Here is a 24,030-nt window from a genome sequence, read left to right on the forward strand (position 1 = left end):
TGTTTTAAGAATGTGAAAATAAATGAATGTCTGTTGCCTGGTGACAATCCTACTTTAAATATGTGTTTGTAAAAGAAAAGATTTTAAAAAATTGTAAAAAGTAGATAAAAAAAACTTTCAAAACGTAAATAAAATGTATTGTAAACCATGTTTAACTTAATATAAAATAATTCATGAATAAACTTTCATAAAATGCATATATACTTCCAAAGAAAAAGGCACTAGAGACTCATGAGAAAGTAAAAGAGAGGCTTACCGTTTGCGACTCCCCACATTCGTTCTTCTTGAAACTGTAACATCTGATAGATGAATCCCATTCCTTCCTCCCCTATCAAATTTTTACTGGGTACTCGGACATCTTCAAAGAATATCTGAGCCGTGTCTGATGACTTCATTCCCATTTTGTCAATTTTCTTGGTAACGTGGACACCTCAGAAAAAAAATACAAAGCAATATGGACTAAAGAAGAATTCCAGAAAAATTTAACAAATTCAAATTATTATAATGAACAATTTACTTATATATTCACCCAGTCCTTGGCCCTAGCAATATGGTTTATAAACTCTAAAGTGTGAATATATGTTCTCAGATTACACGTTCTTTTTTATAAACCGACAGAGACTACATAACAGATTTGTGTCCATCACCTTTCCTCTTTGCCTATTGCTTCATTGCGGCAGTCATTATTTTCCAAATGCCAGCCTTTTTTAAACTGAAATAACAGCTAGAGTGGTGAGGATGATAATAGTATATTCTAAAGGAGAATTAATTAATAATTAATAGAATTAATATAAAGCAGAGTTGCAAGAAAATATACCTAGCACAACAAAGTGAAAAAGCAGATGACACCAAAGTGAAAAGTGCCTGAGGCCAGGAGGACATAACAAAATAATCAGTTGATAACCACATGTTGAAGCAACAAAGTGAAAAGTGAATGAGGCCAGAAGGACCCAATAAACTGAATATTGAGATGAGACCAAGAGGACATAACAAAATGAAAAGTGGAGGAGGCCAAGATGACTCAACAAAGTGAAAAGTGGAGGAGGCCAAGAGGACCCAACAAAGTGAAAAGTGGAGGAGGCCAAGAGGATGCAACAATGTGAAAAGTGGAGGAGGCCAAGAGGATGCAACAATGTGAAAAGTGGAGGAGGCCAGAAGGAAGCATCAAAGTGAAAAGTGCAGGAGGCCAAGGGGACACAACAAAGCGAAAAGAAGAGGAGGCCAAGAGCATGCAACAAAGTGCAAAGTGGAGGAAGCCAAAAGGACACAACAAAGTGAAAAATGGAGGAGGCCAAGAGGAAGCAACAAAGTAAAAAGTGGAGGAGGCCAATAGGAAGCAACAAAGTAAAAAGTGGAGGGGGCCAATAGGAAGCAGCAAAGTGAAAAGTGGAGGAGGCCAAGAGGACACAACAAAGTAAAAAGTGGAGGGGGCCAAGAGGATGCAACAAAGTAAAAAGTGGATGAAGCCAAAAGGATTCAACAAAGTGAAAAATGGAGGAGGCCAAGAGGATGCAAAAAAGTGAAAAGTGGAGTAGGCCAAGAGGACCCAATAAAGTCAAAATTGGATGAAGACATGAGGACACAACAAAGTAAAAGTGAATACTGTATAGCCAAGAGGATGCAAGAAAGTGAAAAGTGGATTAAGCCTGGAGAGTGCAACAAAATGAAAGGTTTATGAAGCTAAAAGGACACAAAAAAATCTAAAGAGGATAGGGCCAGAAGGAGGAATTCAAATGAAAAGTGTTTTAAGCCCAAGAGGATGCAACAGAATGGTAAGAGGGCACAAGTAATAGGTGCCCTCGCACATGGGACAGGGGATGTTTAAAAAAAAAAAAAAAAAAATTTTGTGTCAGAATTTATTTAATTTATAAGACACTGTCCCTTTAAATGTAATGAGCATGGTTTTGGCGGGCTGCACAGCAGCGCGCGCCCCTCTTGAAGGTTCTGACCCAAGGCTTTATTAAGGGGTCTCTGAGGTAATCCCCCTCAGTTAGGAAGTGACTGCCTGGCGAGCTCTCCTCTCCTCAGCGGCGGTTGCGGCATTCGCTGGCTCTTCTGCCATAATGAAGACCCTTGTTCGGCAAGTATTGGAAAGAGCAGCTTTAGAAGGGGGAGAAGAATGGCTGCGGAACTGTCTCATGGTGAGCGGAGCTGAGCCTGAACAGCTGAGGGAGGAGGTGAGCGGAATGGCTGCATCTGCGGCGGCAGTGCGGGCAGAGGAGACGGCCGTGAGGAGTGTATCCCCCTCACCTCAGGCACCAGTAGCAGGGAAGGCAGGGACTAGACAGGGTCAGCGGAGCCGTCCTCCGGAGCGGCCAGCATCCTCGAGACAGGAGTCAGACAGCACAGCTGCGGGACTGTCAGAAGCTGCGGGAGGGCTGAGAAGGAGCCGAAGAGGCCCGAAGAGGAAAAGGTTTGCTTCACCATCACCGCCACCCAGTGGTGAAAGGTGGGATAACACCCGGCCTCACAGAAGCAGAATTGAGAGAGCATCTGAGGAGAGGGTTGCTAGGCAACCTAGGGAAGATAGTTCCAGTCAGGTACCAGCGGAAGAGGTTTTTCTTAGCCAGGCTTTACGTCCACAGGTGAATACAAGCAGTGCAGAAGTACAGCATATGGTGCCTCCTGTTAGCCAATCAGCTACGCTGCCGACAGGAGTTGGTGAGTTGGCACAATTGAACAATTTAAATGTTATTTTAGAATCTTTATCTAAATTTGCGAGTTTGTTGAATGTTACACCTGTTCCTGCTGTTAATGTTCCTAGTTTCAGCATACAAGGTCCTGGTAATGTATGGTCCCCAGTCAGCAATATGAATCAAGCGGCGACTGTGGTAAGTAGTGTTCCGGTCACACCTGTGTCAGATGGTGGTACCAGAGTTAGTCATTTGGCACACACGGTTCCTGAGACGTGTTTGAAGGAAGTGATGCCATGCGATATGTCGCCGCTTGATTATCACCTCACAGCAGGGATCAAAGAGAAAATTTGGAAGGGTGAATTTATCGATTTACTTTCATTGTTGCCGTCAGCAAAGGAATTTGCTTTCAAGAATGAAAAAAAATCTGATGACGGGCAAGAAGAAAATAGGAGGCGTCCGGTTTATAGGTCATTCAATAACTGGCTTCAAGCCTTTTGCATTTATTCGTCGGTTTTGGGTGAAAAATTTCCAGAATATTGTAGTGGGTTATTCCAGCATGTGGAACATATCCTGGAAGCGTATAAGAACTTTGGTGGTCTGGGATGGTTTTATTACGATGAGTCCTTCCGGCAGAAGCTATCAGTTTATCCCAGCCTGAAATGGGGCATGAAGGACGTAGGCCTTTGGTTAAATTTAATTATTCCTCAAAAGTTTACGCCAACAAAACAGTCAAGTGCTGCCCCTATGGCATCCCCCTATAGGAAGGGAATTTGTTATGCGTATAATGAAACGCAGTGTAAGTGGGCAGCAGCGTGCAAATTTAAACATGAGTGCTCATTTTGTACGGGCAATCACCCAGCAATAAAATGTTTTAAGAGGGCAAGTCAGCAGAATCAGTCATCCAGGGATATTTTTCAGAAAAGCCTGCACTTCAGTGAGGCTGGAAAAAATGCTCCCGTGGCTGCAGGCATATCCAAACAAGGAGAAGGCCCAATTATTAATTAATGGTTTTCAATCAGGTTTTAAGCTTCCATCTTTTAAAGGATTGGGTTGTAAGGTTGAAAAAAATTTAAAGTCAACAGATCAATTTATAGATATAGCCAGGGAGAAGATTCGCAAGGAAATTGAGGCTGGGCGAGTAGCAGGCCCATTCTTGGACCCGCCTTTTAAGAACTTTCGCATATCTCCTCTAGGTTTGGTCTCTAAAAAGGAGCCTAACTCCTTCCGAGTAATACATCACCTGTCTTTTCCTAGAGGTGATTCGTTAAATGACGATATAGACCCTATTATATCATCAGTTTCATATACTACGTTTGATGAGGCGGTTGATATGATTAAGCAATATGGCCCTAGTGCATTATTAGCTAAGGCGGATGTTCAATCGGCATTCAGATTATTACCTATTGATCCGGAAGCCTTCAATTCCTTAGGTTTTTATTTTGATGGCTATTTCTTTTTTGACCGCTGCTTGCCGATGGGATGCTCCTTGTCCTGTGCCTATTTTGAATCCTTTGCGACTTTTCTTCAGTGGGTGATGGTTCGAGAATCGGGTTGTCAGGGGGTCTTACATTACTTGGATGATTTCCTTTTTGTGGGACCCCCTGATTCTGACATCTGCCTGTTGCTGCTAAAGCTATTTTCCCTTATTTATAGACATTTTGGGATACCATTGGCTGAGGATAAAACGGTTTTACCTAACACTTTGATTGAATTCCTGGGTATCTCTATTAATACAGCCATTGGCGAGTGTCAGCTCCCGAGGGAAAAAATCTCTAGGATGCAGTCTACAATTAGTGAATTTTTGAGGCGAAAGAAAGTTCTCTTAAAAGAGCTTCAGTCTCTGCTAGGCCTGCTAGCATTCGCCTCGCGTATCATGCCAGTAGGTAGAATTTTTTCGAGGCGTTTGGCTCTAGCAATGTCTGGCTTTAAGTCTCCTTTGGCGCATATCCGGCTAACGGCGGAGTTAAAAGATGATCTGCGCGTTTGGTCGCGTTTTTTAAACGACTATAATGGTCGTTCATTTTTTCAAAAGGACTGGATTTTTGCTGCTGACCTCCAGTTATTTACGGATTCAGCAGGGTCTTTAGGGTTTGGGGCCGTCTGGGACACCCATTGGTGTTGCGGATCTTGGCCTACGTCATGGGTTGAGAGTAAATTTACTAATAATATAGTCTTATTAGAATTATTCCCGATTTTGGTTGCCCTTGAACTTTGGGGTGCTAATTTCAGGGACAGGAGAATTTTGGTACACTCGGATAACAGAGGAGTTTTGTATGCAATAAATGCTTTGTCATCAAAATCTACATTGGTACTAAAACTTCTCCGTTATCTTGTTTTCTTATGTTTGAAATTAAACATCTGGTTAAAGGTCAAATATATTCCTGGAGTGTCAAATTGCATAGCTGATTCCCTATCCCGTTTTCAGTTCTCTCGTTTCAGGGAACTTCATCCGAATGCCGATCCGGTGGGATGTCATTGCCCAGATCACCTGTGGACCTTGATTTAGATCTGGTCTTTGATGCGATAAAGTGCTCGGTGGCACCTCACACTTGGTCGGAGTATGGTTCTGCTTATCAGAGATGGTTGTTATTCTGTAATGAGATGGGTATTCCATCTGAGCCGCCTAGGGAGGGTGATATGCTAGCTTTTTTATGCACATTGATGAAACAGCAGCTATCATATAGCCACATTAACAAGATCCTAGCCGGGGTTTCATTTTTTCTGAAATTGAAGAATTATGTAGGGTTTATGAGTTTTTTCTCAATAAGACAAGCCCTCAAAGGTTATAAAAAGAGGATGTCCACCCCTGACACACGCAGACCTATATCAATTGATTTACTTAGAAGATTATGCTTGGCCTCCCCTGCTGTCTGTTTTTCGGAATATGAGGCTAGACTTTTTTCGGCAGCCTTTGTGCTTTGTTTTTTCGCTGCCCTTCGTGTTTCTGAATTGGTCTCAGACAATAGGGTGGGCCAATCAGGCCTTAATGCTAAAGAAGTCATTGTGGGTAAGGAGAAGGTTAATATTTTCATTAGCCAATCAAAAACTGATCAGTTTAGAAAAGGCCATTGGTTAGAGCTGGCAGCTTGTGGTGATCAGTATATATGTCCTTGTGCGGTTCTTAGCAGATATTTGGAGGTCAGGCCCCCCTTTTCAAAACAATTCTTTATTCATATAGATGGTTCAGTAGTCACAAAATATCAGTTTTCAGCTGTTCTAAAAAAATGTCTTAAGTATTTAGGTATGGATAAGCTTAGAATTACCGCACATTCGTTTAGGATAGGAGCGGCCACGGAAGCGGCCAGGATGGGTTTAGATGAGTCTATGATAAAAAAGTTGGGAAGGTGGGAATCGAAAAGTTTTAATCTATATATCAGACCTAATTTATCTGTTTGATTCCATAGGTGTCAAAGTTTCCGTATGGATCATTGGACACTCGTTTGTTCACTGGGCACGAAAAAGAGCTGCACACTGGTGTTATACTGAAAATTTGTCTTTTGATATTGATCATTTGCATATATTTTGGAAAGGAGTGAGAGGTCTGAGTTGGGTTAATTTGTGTGACTTGATTTATAGATTAAAAGAAGTTTGGCCAGCCCCATCCGTATTGATATTCCACTTGGGAGGGAATGATGTGGGAGTTTTGAAGTCATTAGATTTATTATTCAAGATTAAAAAGGATCTATATAATTTCAAGTTAATTTTTCCGAATTGTACAATGGTGTTTTCGGAAATTGTTCCTCGTTTGAAATGGTTGTCTTCAATGGAATTTAAGCCCTTGGAGAGGACCAGGAGGAGAGTAAATCATGCAATGGCAAAATTTATGCCATTGGTTGGTGGTTTTGCTTTCCGACACGTGGACCTTGAAGGTGGTTTCCCTGGCCTTTACAGGCAGGATGGAATCCATTTATCTGATATAGGTCTAGATATACTCAATTTAGGGTTTCAAAATAGCATAGAAATGGCCGCGGTGGTGGGGGGGCCGGCACAAGTTTGCAACTAGTCCCGGCGTTTGGGGGACTTTGGTGGTTTTAAATATGTTTATTTTCGCTCGAGTTCTGGGACTGAGCGATACAGATTTATGTTTTATAATTTTGTTGGAATTGAAAATTATTTGATGGAATTTTGAATAAATAATTATTTAATTTATTTATAACCAATAAAGTGCCGCGGCCATTTATTTATGCCAAAAAATTAATTTGTGTTTGTTTTTATTTATAGTATTAGTTTAGTTATATTATAGAAAAATACATCCTCCTGGCCCATGGTAAGAGGGCACAAGTAATAGGTGCCCTCGCACATGGGACAGGGGATGTTTAAAAAAAAAAAAAAAAAAATTTTGTGTCAGAATTTATTTAATTTATAAGACACTGTCCCTTTAAATGTAATGAGCATGGTTTTGGCGGGCTGCACAGCAGCGCGCGCCCCTCTAGAAGGTTCTGACCCAAGGCTTTATTAAGGGGTCTCTGAGGTAATCCCCCTCAGTTAGGAAGTGACTGCCTGGCGAGCTCCCCTCCCCCCCACCCGTCGCTGGCACTTTATGTGGTAGAGTCACCCTTGGATCTAAGGGGGGACTTTGGTGGTTTTAAATATGTTTATTTTCGCTCGAGTTCTGGGACTGAGCGATACAGATTTATGTTTTATAATTTTGTTGGAATTGAAAATTATTTGATGGAATTTTGAATAAATAATTATTTAATTTATTTATAACCAATAAAGTGCCGCGGCCATTTATTTATGCCAAAAAATTAATTTGTGTTTGTTTTTATTTATAGTATTAGTTTAGTTATATTATAGAAAAATACATCCTCCTGGCCCATGAAAAGTATATGAGACCAGAAGTGTGCAAGTAAATAAAAAGTGTATGAAGCCAAGACTGTGCATCAAAATAAAAATTGGATAACGCCAGAAGTATGCAACAAAGTGAAAAGTGGATGAGGTCAGAAGGGTATAGCAAAGTGAAAAGTGGTTGAGGTTGGGTGGACACAAACTGTGGCTAAGGGCATGTTGAAATAACACATTGAAAAGTGCATGGAGTCAGGAGGATGTAACAAAGTGAAAATAGGATGAGACCAAGAGGACGCAAAAAAGTGAAAAGTGGATGAAGTCAAGAGCGTGCAACAAAGGTACAAGTGGATGAAGCCAGGAGGATGCAACTGAGTGAAAAGTAGAACAGGCCAAGAGGACACAACAAAGTAAAAAGTGGAGGAGGTCAAGAAGATGTCCAAAAGTGAAGTGGATGAGGCTAGGAGGATGCAACAAAGTGCAGGGTGGATGAAGCCAGGTGAATACAACAAAGTGGAAGGTAGATGAGGAGAAGGAGGAAGCAACAAAATGAAAAGGGGATTAGGCCAAGAGAATGCAAGAAAGTGAAAAGTGGATGAGGCCAAGAGGAAGCAACAAAATGAAAAGAGGATAAGGCCAGAAAGAGGAATTAAAGTGAAAAGTGTATTAGACCCAGAGGGCGCAACAAAACGAAAAGTAGATGAGGCCAGAAGCATGCAGAAAACTAAAAAACAAATAAAAGCAAGAGCGTGCATCAAAAGGATAAGTGGATGAGGCCAGACGGATGAAACAAAGTGAAAAGTGGGTGAGGCCTGGAAAATACAAAATAGTGAGCACAACAAATTGAAAAGTGGATGGGGCCAAGATGGCAAAAAAATGAAACGTGGACAAAGCATGGAAGATGCATCAAAATAATGAATCATGAAACAAGATGACAAAACAGCATGAACTTTGGTCTAAGCGACAACAAGCCTATAATTTTTAAAAGCTGTTCTGTTTAGGTTTCTAAAAGTATCATTTTTAAAAAATGTTATCTTCGTAAATGAATATAGCTGTTTATATTCAAATTAGCTAATCACATAAGACAGAATCATTTTTTTGTCTGAGCCCACCCTTACTTTAAGGTCACTGGCAAGCACACAAACCCCTGTAAGCTCCCAATTTAGCGAATTCTTCCACATGGGTCTGGTTGTCAGTTCCATTGTAAAATAAAACAAGTGTCTGCTCAAAACAATAGTTGCTCTTTGTCTAAATTTACATGTGATGATTGAATTTGGACTGATTCACAAGTGTTTGATTTACCTGAATATTTGAAAACAGATCCTCAGAGAATTGTGAAGTTCTGAAATGCATGATCTATAAATTGTCTGATTGAATAAAAAACACATTCTGCCATTCAGGAAAAGAAATCTGCTATGTGCCCTGTTTATGAATTCATTAACTTATCACTAATTAGTAATATTGTATGTAATCTGAATACCACAGTTACAGCTAGAAGATGCGAGTACGCTGAAGTGAACCTAAATCACCTTCGACAATTAGTCATATACCTTGGGGCAGGTAAGACAATACATTGTCTGTCTAGTTACTTAATGTGAATCATCAGCTTAACAGAATACACTTTCCTATGGCCAGACTCAGCGGATAGAATAAGAATAAAATGAGACAGTAAACCTGTACTTCGGGCAAGGTCACCAACTCATGAAATACACTTCACACACAAAAGTCAGTGACATCACTGATAGACAAGTCTGCATTGTGTCTACTGCCCATCCAGCCCGGTTCCCACAATTGGCCTTAAGGCAAAAAAAGTCTGGAGAAAATATGGATTTATCATCACTATGGTCAGTATGGTTTTATAGTAATTACGAGTCTTCACAGCAAAAGTGACTAAGCTGTGGAACAATGAAATTTCCCCTTTGTAGTCTCTTTAACTAACTTAAAAATTGCTTTTTTTTTTCACAGGAAAGTCAAATCAAATGCTACAATTAAGAGAAGATGTGGAGGAACTGATTCATGGCACTAAAGAAGTTTAGTCTAACAGAGAAACAGGATATTTAGAACAAGAAGCTATTGAAATTGCTAAATATAGTTGACTAACACTTTCCCCTGTTGTACTATTATGTGCAAGCTCTGGCTTGAATCCATTACAAATCTTGAGGCTGGGCCACCTCCCTCTGCTATGTTATATGGATTTATGCACAAAATAACAATATAATTATGTGCTGTACCACTCTTTTACTAGCTGGTGTTAGCAGTCATACAGTAGATCACAGGTGTCAAACACAAGGCCCGCGGGCCGAATCCGGCCCTCCAGGCCATTTCATGTGGACCTTGCACCTCTCCTGCAGCTGCTGCATCTCCCTCATCTCTGCCTCTACCTAGTCTCAGCAGACGACAGCAGAGAGGACAGAACTCCTCTGCCAGATCCTGTGCTTCCCCCTGCAGCTGCAGAGAGGACCCCCCAACCCAGCAGTTGGCAGCAGAGAGGAGGTCACAACTCCTCCTACAGATCCTCTGCAGCAGCACCACCTCCTCTCCGCCTCCACTGGTCTCAGCATTCAGCAGACTCCGGCAGCTGACTCCAGCCTTCCTCCAGACCCTGCAATTGCTGCTTCCCAGCTCTGCTTCCAGCTTCTACCCAGCAGCAGCACATGGTAAAGGGGATGCACTGTGATGTAAGGGAGGGTGGGGGCTCTGACTTCTGATAGTATTGGGCTACAGATCTGGCCCTCTGAGGGCGACCATAATAGTGACGCGGCCCACAATGAAATTGAGTTTGACACCCCTGCAGTAGATGGAACTATCATTCATATGAAACCCAACTCCACAGCACCACCCCCAACCATACTACAAAAAAATAAACTCTAAAAGCAGTACTTGTAACCTAAGCACACTCCAATGATGCATTCTAGGTCCTCCTATTCCAGGATAATTGGTGCCCACTGCCCAGCATCTTTTAACACACTTCCTGTTAGGCTAGGGCAGTGATGGCCAACCATGGCACCCCAGATGTTTTAGAACTACATTTCCCATGATGCCCATGCACTCTGCAGTGTAGTTGAGCATCATGGGAAATATAGTTTCAAAACATCTGGGGTGCAAGGTTCGCCATCACTGGGCCAGGGTGTCAAGGACATGCCCTTCAGGAGTGAGTCATAAAGCAGCCATGGGCTCATAGGTGAATGATGTTGAGAAGTGGCCATGTTAGGAAAAAGACATTCTATCCTATCCTGAAATTGGGCCTTAGGGTGACCTATGTCCCCTGATTCTCAATCTAAGAAACCAAACTCAACGTAAAGCTGAACAGGAAAAATACATTTTTTTCATAAATAGGATGACACAACTATCACGATTTAATATTTATTCTTTACAAATCTTTTTAGGAATAACAATAAGGACAAAAATTAAACAATTTAATTTAAAATTAAAATGTAATTACTTCTGTTAAAATAAAAACTAAACAATTCAAATTTTAACTTTTAAGAATATACATTTTTCAAATAAAGGTTTTGTTCACCACGCATTGCGTGATACTGTTCCATCCCAAGGAAGCAGGCATAATCCATCAAATGCGTCAGAAAGAAGTGGAAAGACGCGGAAAGACGCTCCCCCATTAAATAAGACGTTTACCTACTTTGTAGTAAAATTTTTTGAACAACAAAAAACTGGTTATACCTTCTCTTGCATGCAAGTATTTGTATAACACTATGTGATATTTTAGGATCCAATGATCCATCAGCTTTTATTATAAATCAATAAATTATTAAGACTTTGTGGCTCTATAGATACCTTTAAAGTCTGTATCATTGTGTTTTTTTTTGGCTATTAATTCAGTTTTTTTATGAAGCCCAGCCATAACAGGTCATTAGGCTAAGGCACCCATGCAGGGCCGCTGATAGGGGGGACCACCAGTCCTCTTGTAGGGGGCCCAGGCACACAGGGGGGCCCCAACAGCACGGGGAATTGGTGTGGCTGGGCGGAGGGGCAATCACTGAAGGAAGCCCTGTGCGGCTCTCTGCAGGAGCTAAAAGCCAGTTTCTGCCAGATTTCCCCTGCTGCAGGGAGAGACACTGTGCCCCGCCCCCTACCGCAGCTCTGCAGGCTTCCCTGTCCTGTAAAAAAATAACAATAAACAATAATTGTAAAAAAAAAATAAAAAATAATAATTAAACATTGTAATAATTTAAAAAAATGTAAAATAAAAAAATTGTAAACATTTTTAACATTAAGAAAAAAGTTCAAATTTTTTTTTTTTTTTTATGTAAAAAAAACTATTAAAAAGGGTAATTCACACAGGTTCTCTCATATGTTTGCATTGGCTAATAATGATTTTAGTGTATTTTTAGTGAAAATATTGTCTTGCCAGGTAGGCTGTATGGGACCTTGTGATTTCTATCAGCAGCACTGCACCCATGGGAGATACACACATTATAGAAGCAAAGAATTACGGATGCCAATAACCAACTAGCTATTTCTTGCCTTTTTTCTGGATTTTTCAGATTTTTAAAGCGGTTGTAAACCTAAAAAAAAATAAATAAACCCTGCAAGACAAAGGCATAATGAGCTAGTATGCATCGCATACTAGCTCATTATGAATTACTTACCTTAGAAAGAAGCCCAGACATGGACCCCCGGACACCGCTGTGGTAGCTGACATGATTCCTCGGCGTCTCTTCCGGGTTCGGCGGCTCCGGCGCTGTGATTGGACCGGAGCCACGATGACGATGTAATTTTCCGGCAAGCTCCCGGCATGGAAAGCTGAAGGTCCGCCGGGACCTTCAGAGCGCATGCGCCGCTCGCGTGAGTGGCTGCATGCAGTGCAATTATCTCCTAAACCGTGCCGGTTTAGGAGATATTAATTGTACCTACAGGTAAGCCTTATTATAGGCTTACCTGTAGTTAAAAGGGGAAAAAAAGTGGTATACTACCACTTTAAGCATAAAGAACAACTCGAATACTCAGGGCCAGAAACTCTGTCAGCCCTCTGCCTGCTGCCGTGATACACTAGAATATGAGTCCTTTTATAAATAACCATCACTTCTCAGCAGTGTGGAATTGCTCACTTCAGCTTCTCAATCTCACATTTCTCAACAGCCAGTGAATCTTCTATGGAACGTCAGCTGAAGAGGGCAGAAATGACTTTAGTGCTCAATCAATGCACATTAAAGCCTATTCACACTCCCTATTGTACTGCATGGAAACACATTTCAAGTACAATCCCCGTTTATTACTATGCGCCTAGTTCACAGCTCTGCATTGGAGATTGGGGAGTTCTTTAAAGAAAATAGGGCACATGGCATTTTGGTGCATTAACATGCATTACACAGGCCAACTGAAATGAATGCACAAAAATACATGTATAATGCATTTGTGTGCCCTGACTCTGTCACAACTTAAAGGCATTCCTGCAAAGAAAGCACTTAAAGAGGAACTGATCTCTGGAAGATACTAATACTGGCTAGTCACTAGTATTGCCTGTGGTATCCCTGCTGCTGATCTTTTCCTATTGGGGCTCATTTACACTTGCTTAACACACAATAAAGCACCTATAGTTTCAACATGCTTTTTGAGGTGAAAAGAATTGGGGTATGTTCCCATACTGGCCTCAATGATTGTCACAAGATGGAACTATAATATATATGACCACTGTAAAGTCTCCCCCAGGGTGGCCGTTGATCAAGGGCTTAGATACTGTAAAAAAGAAATAGGATGAAAGACAAGGGGTCCCTTAACCTTAAAGAGATCAACTAAGGGCACCAATGAGGTAATGACATAATTGGTGTAAAACAGAATATAATTTTATTAGGCACTTGTGCCTCGAAAAAAACAATGCTATACAGGAGACAGGATGTGGCACATCAAGATAATAAAAGCAGTTAAAAACAACAAGCACATATGGTGGATCGTCATGGACTGGAATAGCAATGATTGGCTGGTATGTATGGATCCAATGCTGGATCTGTCTCCTCCGTAACTCAGGGATTACTGCACGGCGGCTCCCCTGCTGTTCCCCCGCACCTACGCTCTCTAGGCCGGACATGGCGTCAGGCCGCCACTCACGGACCTGCACGTCCGAACCAGGAAGTTTGTAGAGTGAGCGCGGTAGGAGAACACCCGCCAAGGAAACACCATTGCCGGCAGACCCTCGGTTCTACTCACGGAGGTTTGGACATTCACAGAATTTGGCTCTGATACGGAGGTATGATACCCATATTACATCTTGGATGACTCTCATGCTATCATCTCCGAATACCTGTACCCATGACTTATGGTCAATTGGTCATCCACACGGAGTTGAAGGCTGAAACCCTCACCCCATTATTTTTTGTCATCTAATTTCTTCAACCATAGACATCTGTTGATCTGCCCTATCTGGGCTAGTGGACTTTGGGTTTTACCAGCACTGTTTACCCTGCATTTACCCTGGGAACCATTCATTACCCTTGGCGATCTAGATAATCCAGCCATAGTACATCAGGAATCAAGGACAGTGTTACATTTCAGTTACTTCCATTAGACAATACCCACATGTCCTTCTCCCAGTGGAATCATCGGATTCTCTTGGTCAAGAAACTTTTTTCTTATTTCCCTTTTGGAAAAAGTGTTTTTCACATAGCTAATTATTGTTGCACTTTGGGACAGTGATCATCCAGTTTTCACAACCAGTACAACCCTTGAAGGCTTGTCTGTATCCATACATACCAGCCAATCATTGCTATTCCAGTCCATGACGATCCACCATATGTGCTTGTTGTTTTTAACTGTTTTTATGTGCCTAATAAAATTATATTCTGTTTTACACCAATTATGTCATTACCTCATTGGTGCCCTTAGTTGATCTCTTTCAGGTTGAAGGACCACTTGTCTTTCATCCTATTTCTTTTTTACATGCTTTTTGAGGTGTTTTTTTATGTGTGTCAATGTTCTATTTTTTGTTAAAGAGGCTCAGTATAACCCTAGTCAAGGCAGGCGCTCCCGCTAGGTGAAGTAGGCAGTCGCCTAGGGCGCAGCCACAGCCACTGGTTCTCTATCTCGCTGTGTGACACTGACACTAGTAGTCCTTTCAGGGCGCGAAGCGCCCATGTAGTCCTGTGGAGGAGGAGGCGCTGGGGGCTTGTAAGAACCTTGATTCAACAGCTGTTGGATCAGTGGGTGTTTCCATGTGCTCCCCTCCCCAGTTCCTCCCTTTCTCCCGCGCTCTGCGGATCTCCTACTATGTGCAGAGCTAGGATAATGGCCTCTGTGGCTGAGCATCTCCTTGATCTCCTCTCCAGGATGGATGACTGTAGTGGAGGTGCTGCCAGAGCAGGAGTAGTGATCATCAGGGAGCCAGTCTGCCGGAGTCTCAAGGTACTGTGCATGATACTCCTGCTGCCCAACACTGTCAACATCCCAAGACATTATTTCCTGAGGGCACCCCGAAAATCGCCACTACCAACCACCAGTGACCTCACACACACAGCCCTGATCATATGTATGCCACCACCCCACCCCCTGTCATCTACATCCCCCCCTGTACCCCACTGTCTGCTTCCCACCAACATACCCCGTCATCTTCAACCCCCCTGTACCCCACTGCCAGCTTCCTATCACCCCACCCCTTGTAATTTTCCTCCCCCCTGTACCCCATTGTCAGCTTCTTACCACCCCACCCCTGTCATTTTCATCCCCCCTGTACCTCTCTGCCAACTTCCTAACACCCCACCCCTGTCATCTTCATCCCTCCCTGTACCCCGCTGTCTGCTTCCTACCAACATACCCCCTGTCACCTTCATCCCCCCTGTACCCCACTGCCAGCTTCCTACCACCCCACCCCTTAAATCTACTGGTGCACGTCACATATGATGGCCGCAGGGACACAAGGACATCTGTCCTTCCAGTGAAACCACCAATGCAAGGACTTTTTTCTTTCAATGACACCAAGGGTGCAGGGTCATTCTTTTTCCAGTGACACTACAGATGCAGGTGAATTTTTACCTAAGACCCTGCTCACCCATAGTGCATTGATCTGTTTTTAAAAAAAAATTGACATTTTTTTTTTTGGGGGCGCACAAGTAGCTGGTCTGGCCTAGGGCGCAAAATAGTCTAGCACCAGCCCTGACCCTAGCTCATTAGTATCCCTGTCCACCAGATCCCCAGCCTATTAATACCCCCATCTCTGCTGATGACCCACTCATTTGTACCCTTAGATCTGGTGATCAGCCCCCACTTAGTAGTAACCCCCCGTCTCTGCTGATCCCCTGGTTTTCTGATGCTTATCTCTCTCCGACCCCCGCTCACCTCCTGCTATATTGCCCCCATTCTGTGCACCACGTGTGCCATCTGCTAGTTTCTCCTGCTCTGGTCCCCCAGCTCTGCTGATTCTCTGCTGCTTAGTCCATCTCCTGCTATATTGCTTGCATTCTGCGCACCACGTGTGATATCTGCTAGTTTCTCCTGCTCTGGTCCCACAGCTCTGTGGATTCTCTGCCGCTTAGTCCACATCCTGCTATATTGCTCGCATTCTGCGCATCATGTGTGACATCTGCTGGTTTCTCCTGCTGTGGTCCCCCAGCTCTGCGGATTCTCTGCCGCTTTGTGCTCTCTCGACAATCCCTGCTCACCTTCTGCTATAGCGGTTCCATGTTGAACACCATGTGTGCCATCTGTTAGTTGCTCTGCTCTAGTCCGGATCCCGCTCACCTTCCTGCTGCTCCACACTGCGCACCAAATGTTACGTCTGCACCAGACACTCCAAGAATATATACAAATGAAGCGGAAGTGACTGCTGATGACATCTTTCTGGTTTGGTTGTTGGTTTCCCAGTACATCCTGGCATACCTCCTACCTGCAATACCTCCAAAACAAAGCAAAGCTAACTCTGAATAAAGCCCCAAAAAAGCTTCAGGTGCTCTAAGCGAGCGTTGTTATAGATTTCTATGGAGGCGTTCAGAGACATCTGATTGGCATTCAGATTGCTTTAACCTCCCTGGCGGTATGATTCTTTCCGATTTTAGGTGCTGAAAGCGGTACCATTATTTTGCATTTAATTCTTAAGAATGAGCAGCCCAAACCAACTATTTACATAGTTACACACATATATACTGTATATATATATATATATATATACATAAAAAGTACAGTAAAACTGCAGGAAAGGGCACTGGGGGGCAAAGTAAGGTGAATTTATTTTATTTTGCAATGTATCAGTGTGTTTAGTGTGTGTTAATTTTGAATTTGCCGCCGGTTCCACCCCCCTTTGAACGTCACGTCGCAGGAGACGAAAGCCGGGCTCACAGAGGATCGGGAGGAAGATCCGCCGCCGCACACCGCTGGGATACATCACTGGATCCCGGGGACAAGGTAAGTAACTCCTCTACCAGGATCCAGCGATCTTCCTATCGGTACCCAGAGTGTGCCGCTTTTGGCACTGAAATGTAACCCCGAGCCACACTCGGGAATACCGCTAGGAAGGTTAAAAAAAGCATGTCCAATGTCACATACATTTTAAAGTAAACAAGCACTAACTGATTTACCGTGCTTTGTTCTGCACTGTGTTGCTGTGTTTAGGTGGTAGAGACAAGGCTTTGCTTTCTCATGTCATGTCCATCAAGAACAGTGAGTAACACAGTAGTGACATCTCCAAATTTCACTCCAAATCTTGTGAAACTAGCAGTCAAGGCAGTAGCCCCTTAGATCTCACACTGAATATATATACACTTATTTGGCTGTAGGTACAGAAGTGCCTAGGCACCTTCACATGCCAAGAAGTGCTCTGCTATTTTCCAGAAGGAAATCTAGACAAAAGTTACATTTTTGGCAACTGTTTAGGCACACAAAACATAATTTTGCTAATTTAGCAAACAGCTGAACTTGGCTGGGCTGGAGATCGAAGCCTGTTAAAGAATGTTCAGCAATCGGCACTCCTGGGAGTGTATGCGTCCCCTTCTGCACTTCCTTCTGCCAGCCCCTACATGCTCTTTCTCAACCCCCCCCCCCCCGATGTCCCTTGCACTTCCCACAGGGGATATGTCAGGATGGAGAACGGGGAAGGGGCCGGTAAATGTGTCATTTTATAAACATATAAATTCTGAATGGAGAGTCAGTTATTCGTACCAATCACTGACTGTTCATTCATACCTGAGGCATGGTATGGTGTTTACCATGCTTTAGTTTATGAATGAATAGGAATCTCAGCACAGGGCTATTCCTGTCCATTCATTCTGTGCAGCTGAGGCTGCAGAGATGGAGATTGAGAGCTGAGACTTCAATCTCCTTTCTTTGTCTCAAAGTTGGAACATCATAGGTCTGTTTAGAACTGATATCTCACCAAAGACCCCCAATGGATCCCCTAAAAAATAAAAAAAATAAAAACATTTTTTAAATGGTAAAAAAAAAAAAAAAATTAAAGTGACAAAAAAAAACTACTGTTACCATTTTTTTCTTCCTGGTGCCCCTTTCCGTGTCGGGCGTTTATCCATGCCTCAGCCCCGGGTCAGACTCTCTCTGGGTCATCTCTGATCTCCCTCTCCAACATTGGATTGTTTTTGACAATTGACACAATCTAAGGTAGTGTTCATATTACCATATACCTTCCCTATTTAAACTTACCCTTTTTACTATTATACTATACTACAATCATCATTTTATTCTTCAGATACATAATCTTTTAAGCAAGCTCCTGATGAGTGGACGGAGGTCCATGAAACGCGTCGGGCCTACATTAACTCAGATGTCATATCCCTATTTTGATACTTTTTAGAGACTGTCTGTGAGCATACGATAAATTGTGTTGCCCTGTTGAAATTACCTCTGAGAGATCCGTTGGATCCTTGTAATTTTGTAATAAATTGTACTCATTATGAATTGTATAAACAATCACATGTCATTTCTCTGTAATGTATCTGTTTATGTCATTTGTTATTTTTCTGTAATGTATCTGATTATGTATTTCTTCATTAAAATCATATGCCTGGTTGACCTCACTCAAAGTCCCATTTTTGGTCTCTCCTCTTTTGCATACTGTTACCAGTGGTGGAACTACCAGGACCACAAAGGTCGCATTTGCGAACAGGCCCTGGTGTTCCGCCACCGAGCTTAGAAAGAACGGCCCCAGCCGAGGGTCAGGTGAGCCCTTCATGGTTTCTTGCACCGGAGCCCTGAAGGTTCTAGTTACGACACTGTCATACCGTAATGCACATTTGAAATGCACATTACTTCATGCTCATAAGTGTAATAGGGCCTTAAATTTCAGGTGAGCTCCAAGAAAAGAGCAATTTGCACTTTGGACCTGAGGTGCCTTCTTTGATGAGCTCCAAAATCCTGCCCGCTGCTTTCTGGGAGTGCAGTGATAAGTAGATGAGTTCAAGTTGTTCACTTACCAGGTGTCTTCATAGGCAGACAAATAAGTGACTTATTTTTGTGTGCAGGTCCAGTGCCGGTGTTGGTGAGGAGGCACATCCAGTCGGCTTGGCATCCGTTTGTTATCCACATTTTGCTGCCGTTAATAATGTAATCATCGCCCTTTTTCACTGCCGTGGTCTTAATACCTGGAGATATGAAAGGAGCATTTAGATTAGGTTAGGTTAAGGTTTCTTACCTCCCTATAAGTCTGTGTTCATGTCAAATATCAAGTCTCATTAAAGCTAGATACACAGCCAGTAAGCTGAACGGAAAAAAAAAAAAAATGAACAGATTCCTGCATCCACACAAGGTAGGTGGATGCAGGAATCACCCTACCCCCCCCCCCCCCACTAGGACATTGTATTCTGACAAAGGGGACACGATTGTCCAGTGGTTCCATTCATCAGAAGTCAATCTAACGATTGGCTTCTGGTAAACAGGGAGGACTACACACAGATCAAAATTCACTCGGTCCCCGCTGAACTGGCCAAGTTTTGATTTGTGTGTACCCAATGTAGCACCCTCCTAGGTAGGTGCTAGGAAAACGCATCTATTTGCGCCTTCTGCTTATCAGGGGAGCCTGATCTGTTAGGTTGCCTGTTGCATGTCTCCAGGTGTGATTCACTGGATCTGAGGGAGTGTCCCCACTGTATCCAATGAGGGAGCTTGTTGGACAGTGGGGGAAACCCAGCCAGTGACACATTGGCTTTTGTGGGAGTCCCAGTGGGAGGGCATTCTTGCAATGCATCCTGGGATTGCTCATAAAAGCCGGGGGGACATGTGACATGTCTTTGGCAGGAAGCAGAGTCCCGGGAGGAGGTGAACGGCTGTCTCTCCTCCTGCTGTGTATGAGGAAGGTGGTCTTAGGCAGTCGGCCTAGTGAACCAGGTGTGGAGCCGAGCTGCAGAGGATCCAGTGTAGCTGACGGAGTTGCTGGCAGTGTCTGTGAGTACCAGGGGACTTGCCAAAGGGTCTGCCCAGGAAGGGGACTACTCCAGTGAAGTCAGGGGATCAAGGAGCTAGCTCACACAGAGAAGTATAGTAAAGGGGGTACCGTGTAGAACCCTGAAGAATAGGGATAAAGGGGGTGCCTAGATGGGCCCTGAAGAGCGATTCACAGAGCAATACAAGTCCATTAAATTCTTCTTTACTGCTAGTGACAAGGTGAAGCAGCGGCCTTGCCGCACTCAGTTAACTCTAGACCTCCGAGTAATTGTGCATAGTTTATTCAAATTGGAGTATTCCACTCATCCCTTCTTCTATCCAAGTTCTCAAATAAAACTACAAAAAAAAAAAAAACCCTAGACTGTTTCTTGACTGAGCCAAGCACTTTGAAAATGCTAAACCGTGATGTTGTTGCTATGGGTAACCCAGGGGAATCCGTAACCAGCAGCTCCCAAGGGAGTATTGCTACACCAGCTTTAGTGAAAGCTGTCTTTGTTTTAATTCCCATGGCACATAACTGAGGGTTCTAAGTGAAGACAAGCTTGCTTCAGCTAATGTCATTGTATTATTAACCACTTCCCGTCTGTCATACGTTTATAAACGTCCTTGGATGGGAATAGTGATATCTCGGTCATCATGGCAGATGCAGCAATGATCCTGATATCATTCTTTAGGGTCAGCGATTCTGCACAAAGTAAAAGTAATCTAAGCAGCTAACATGCCGCTGGATTACTGTTACAGGTGGTGGAAGGGATTCCACCCCCCTCCACCACCTTTACCGGTCTCTTCCATGCGTTCGGAGAGCCCGGTAAGGATGCAACCAGTGGCATCCAGCTCTGTAAACACAGTGAGAACGAGGGATGTTGTTCATCCCACTGTGTGATGTCAGAAACAGGAAGCGACAAGGATTTTGTCACTTCCTGTTTCTGTTCTTTGTTTACCTGCCCGTTAATGGCCAGTAAAGCAACCAATCAGATTGATCTGTGTTTGATCGGCTCCATGCAAGGCCAGAGGAGAGATCCTGGGTCTTATAAACCCCAGATCTCTCCATATGGAGAACCTGTCATGACCCATGATATTACAAGGGATGCTGTTTATCCTTTGTAATAGCAATAAAAGTGATAAAAAAAAGTTAAAGGTATGGTGTTAAAAAAAAGAAATCAATAAGAAAATAATAAAATGAAGAAAAAAAAGTGTCCCTGTTCCCATGTGCTCATGTGCACATGCAAGAGCGCACATAGGTCCTGCACACATATGTAAACACTGATCACATGTGAGGTATCTCTGCGAATGTCAGAGAAAGCAAAACTTTTAGTGTGAAAACCTCCTGTATAACTCTAAACTGGTAACTTGTAAAGGCTTTTAAAGTGTTGCCTATGGAGATTTTTAGGTACCTAGTTTGGAGCCATTTCACCCTCCGACGCAATTTTAAAGCATAACATGTTTGGTATCTATGCAATTTAAGAAGAAATGGCTACCCACCATGGCTGGTCCTGAATCCTTTTATTAAATATCTCCAAACATGACATTGACAGGCTGCTAATGGTTGACGCGTTTCACACAAATACTGTGCCTAATCATAAGGTTATTGGGTACATTTTGAGATATTTACCAAAAGGACTCAGGAGCAGCCGTGGTGTACATCCATTTCTTCTTGACTTGCATATTTTACGGATGCAAGCTGGGGCGGGTACCCACGTCAGGCAAATCCATCACACCTGGAGCGGCGTATCTTCCATTTTACATGTTTTACTATGTAGTCGGCGTAACATCATGTTTTATATTTTTCCAAATAATTGGGTATTATATTGTGTTTTTGTGCATTCAAATTCATTAAAGTGTATAATTAAAAAAAAAAATAAAACATTTTTTTGAAAAAGTGCTGTGCAAATACCGTGTGACAAAAAAAATAAAAAAATTACCCACCCACCATTTTATTCTCTAGGGCCTCTGCTTAATAAAATATAACTTTTGTGGATTATATGTCTTTTTCTAGCAAAAATATGTTTTTTACATGTAGGAGAGGAATGCCGAATTGGCCCGGACTGAAAGTGGTTAAATTATTAATCTGGCCAGTGAAATTATTTAACGCTCAAGCACTTGATGCACCTAAACGTGTTTTCAAGCATCAAACCTGCCAAAACGCTGCTGCCAGGAGGAAAGGCGTGTAGGAGAGATGGCCAAATGTCCAGTGTACAAAAGGCCTCAGGAGTAGCAGTTGCAGTATATGGCTGTCCTCCAGGTTTACTGAGACTGAATATTTTTCTGTCTGCAAAGTTTTACTCACATCTAAGACGCACACAAATATATAATAATCTATATAAAAATATATAATAATAATTTTATAGACTGATCTCCTGCTATTTGCTGTTTTATTTAATACAGAGACTATCTTTGTTAACTTGACCTTTACTATTATTATATAGTAATATTCAGCACTGTTGTCATTTTATAGACATTTTTTTACATTTTATAGTTATAATTTAGCAGGTTAGGATAAGCTCCAGAGGTTACGTGTGACAGGAGTGAGAAATAATTGGTTGGAATTTCTAGAATGGTTGACAGTCATTGTGTTGGTTGGATGGCTGAGAATGCAATAAAATATCTAAATTATGTCTTCTTCTTCTGCCAAGCAAAGACCTCAAATATGTCAGCAAAAAAAAGTAGACATATAGTGTATAGAAAACCATAGTTCAAAAATGATAGTGGTACAATGTAAGCTGCTTATTTTGTTTTTTTTTTTTTTTTTACTTTATTTTAACTGTTTGTTAAACCAGAGTTGGGCTTTAAAAATATAAAAAATATAGTTCTCATTTAAAACCACTTGGTGACCCGCCGCAGTACATATAATGTGGCGGGGCGTCTTATACAGGCACCATAACGTACCTATACGTCGGGGATTTCTCCGGGTCCACTCACACATGCATGCGCGCACCGAGCTGTCATTCGCTACAGCAAAAGAAGATCAATTGAGTTATGGCCGGGACCCACTGATCAGCTGAGCGAATGACAGAAGAGAGCCCTGTGTTGGTAAACAACACAGGGCTCTCTACAGACAGGAGCGGTGTGCCATTTTTTTTCTCCCTGCAAAGGGAGTAAAAACCAGCACATTGCTTAGTAACAGTTGCTCAACAACAGTTGATCCAGGGAATATTTGATTTCCTCTCGGGAGATCAGGAAGGAATTTTTTCCCCTGCTGGAGCACATTGGATCATGCTTTGCTGGGGTTTTTTTTAGCTTCCTCTGGATCAACTGTGGGTATAGGATTGTGCATATGGGATTGTATGATTTTTCTTTTTTTTTTCTTTTAGGATATCTTATTTTGTTTCTACCTTTTAATGGTTGAACTAAATAGACTTATGACTTTTTTCAACCAGACTAACTATATAGCTACTGTATATGTAAAACAGCACACAGTACACACAGTAAACATTGTTAGGCACACAGTTAACCCCTTGATTGCCCCTACATGTTAACCCCTTCCCAGGCAGTGTCTTTAGGTACATTGACAGCATTTATTATAAGCACTGATATGGTATTAGTGTCACTGGTGATGTCACTGGCAGTTAGTCAGTCCCCCCCCCCCCAGGGTCAGTTGGTATCAGATTGCCTGCCGCACTAGTCACAGCCCCACTATAATTCACCGCCGATCACCGCCATTACGAGTAAAAAAATTTCCAGCATATATCCCATAGTTTGTAGATGCTATAATATTTATTCTCTCTTAAGAAGAGGGGATTAGGAGGGGATATAATCAACATGTACAAATACAAATACATAAGGGGTCCATATAGTGAACTTGGGGGCACTCATTTAGTCTAGAGGAAAATAGATTTCATCTCCAAATACGGAAAGGTTTCTTCACAGTAAGAGCTATGAGAATGTGGAATAGACTCCCTCCAGAGGTGGTTCTGGCCAGCTCACTAGATTGCTGTAAAAAAGGCCTGGATTCTTTGCTAAGTGTACATAATATAACTGGGTACTGACATTTATAGGTAAAGTTGATTTAGGGAATATCTGATTGCCTCTTGGGGGATCAGGAAGGAATATTTTCCTGTGCTGGTGCTAATTGGATCATGCTTTGCTGGGTTTTTTTGGCCTCCTCTGGATCAACTGTGGACATAGGATTGTGTAATTCAATTAGCTGCAAGTACACCATTCAAGTACACCATTTTAAGTACATTGAAGAGATATTGCAGGAAACTGAAGAGATTGAATAGATACTGCAAGAGATTGGCTTGGAGTTTGCAACTGACTCATCTGTATTTTTTGCTGGCGA

At 42.4% G+C, this 24,030-nt stretch overlaps 1 protein-coding gene across 1 annotated transcript in view; it reads right to left on the reverse strand.

The window, feature by feature from the left end:
- The window catches only part of LOC309555994 (putative acyl-CoA dehydrogenase 6), a 197,061-nt gene that overhangs the window by 31,299 nt on the left and 141,732 nt on the right, over positions 1 to 24,030 (reverse strand). Inside the window, exons 6-7 of the mRNA XM_082258247.1 lie at positions 18,785 to 18,952; positions 257 to 430 (exon numbers count right to left, since the gene is read on the reverse strand). Coding sequence (XP_082114373.1) covers positions 257 to 430; positions 18,785 to 18,952 — 342 coding nt within the window. The remainder of the gene's footprint in view (positions 1 to 256; positions 431 to 18,784; positions 18,953 to 24,030) is intronic.

The sequence above is a fragment of the Pelophylax lessonae genome (genome assembly GCF_965119305.1).
Source record: "Pelophylax lessonae genome assembly, chromosome: 5".
Classification (NCBI taxonomy): Eukaryota; Metazoa; Chordata; class Amphibia; order Anura; family Ranidae; genus Pelophylax; species Pelophylax lessonae.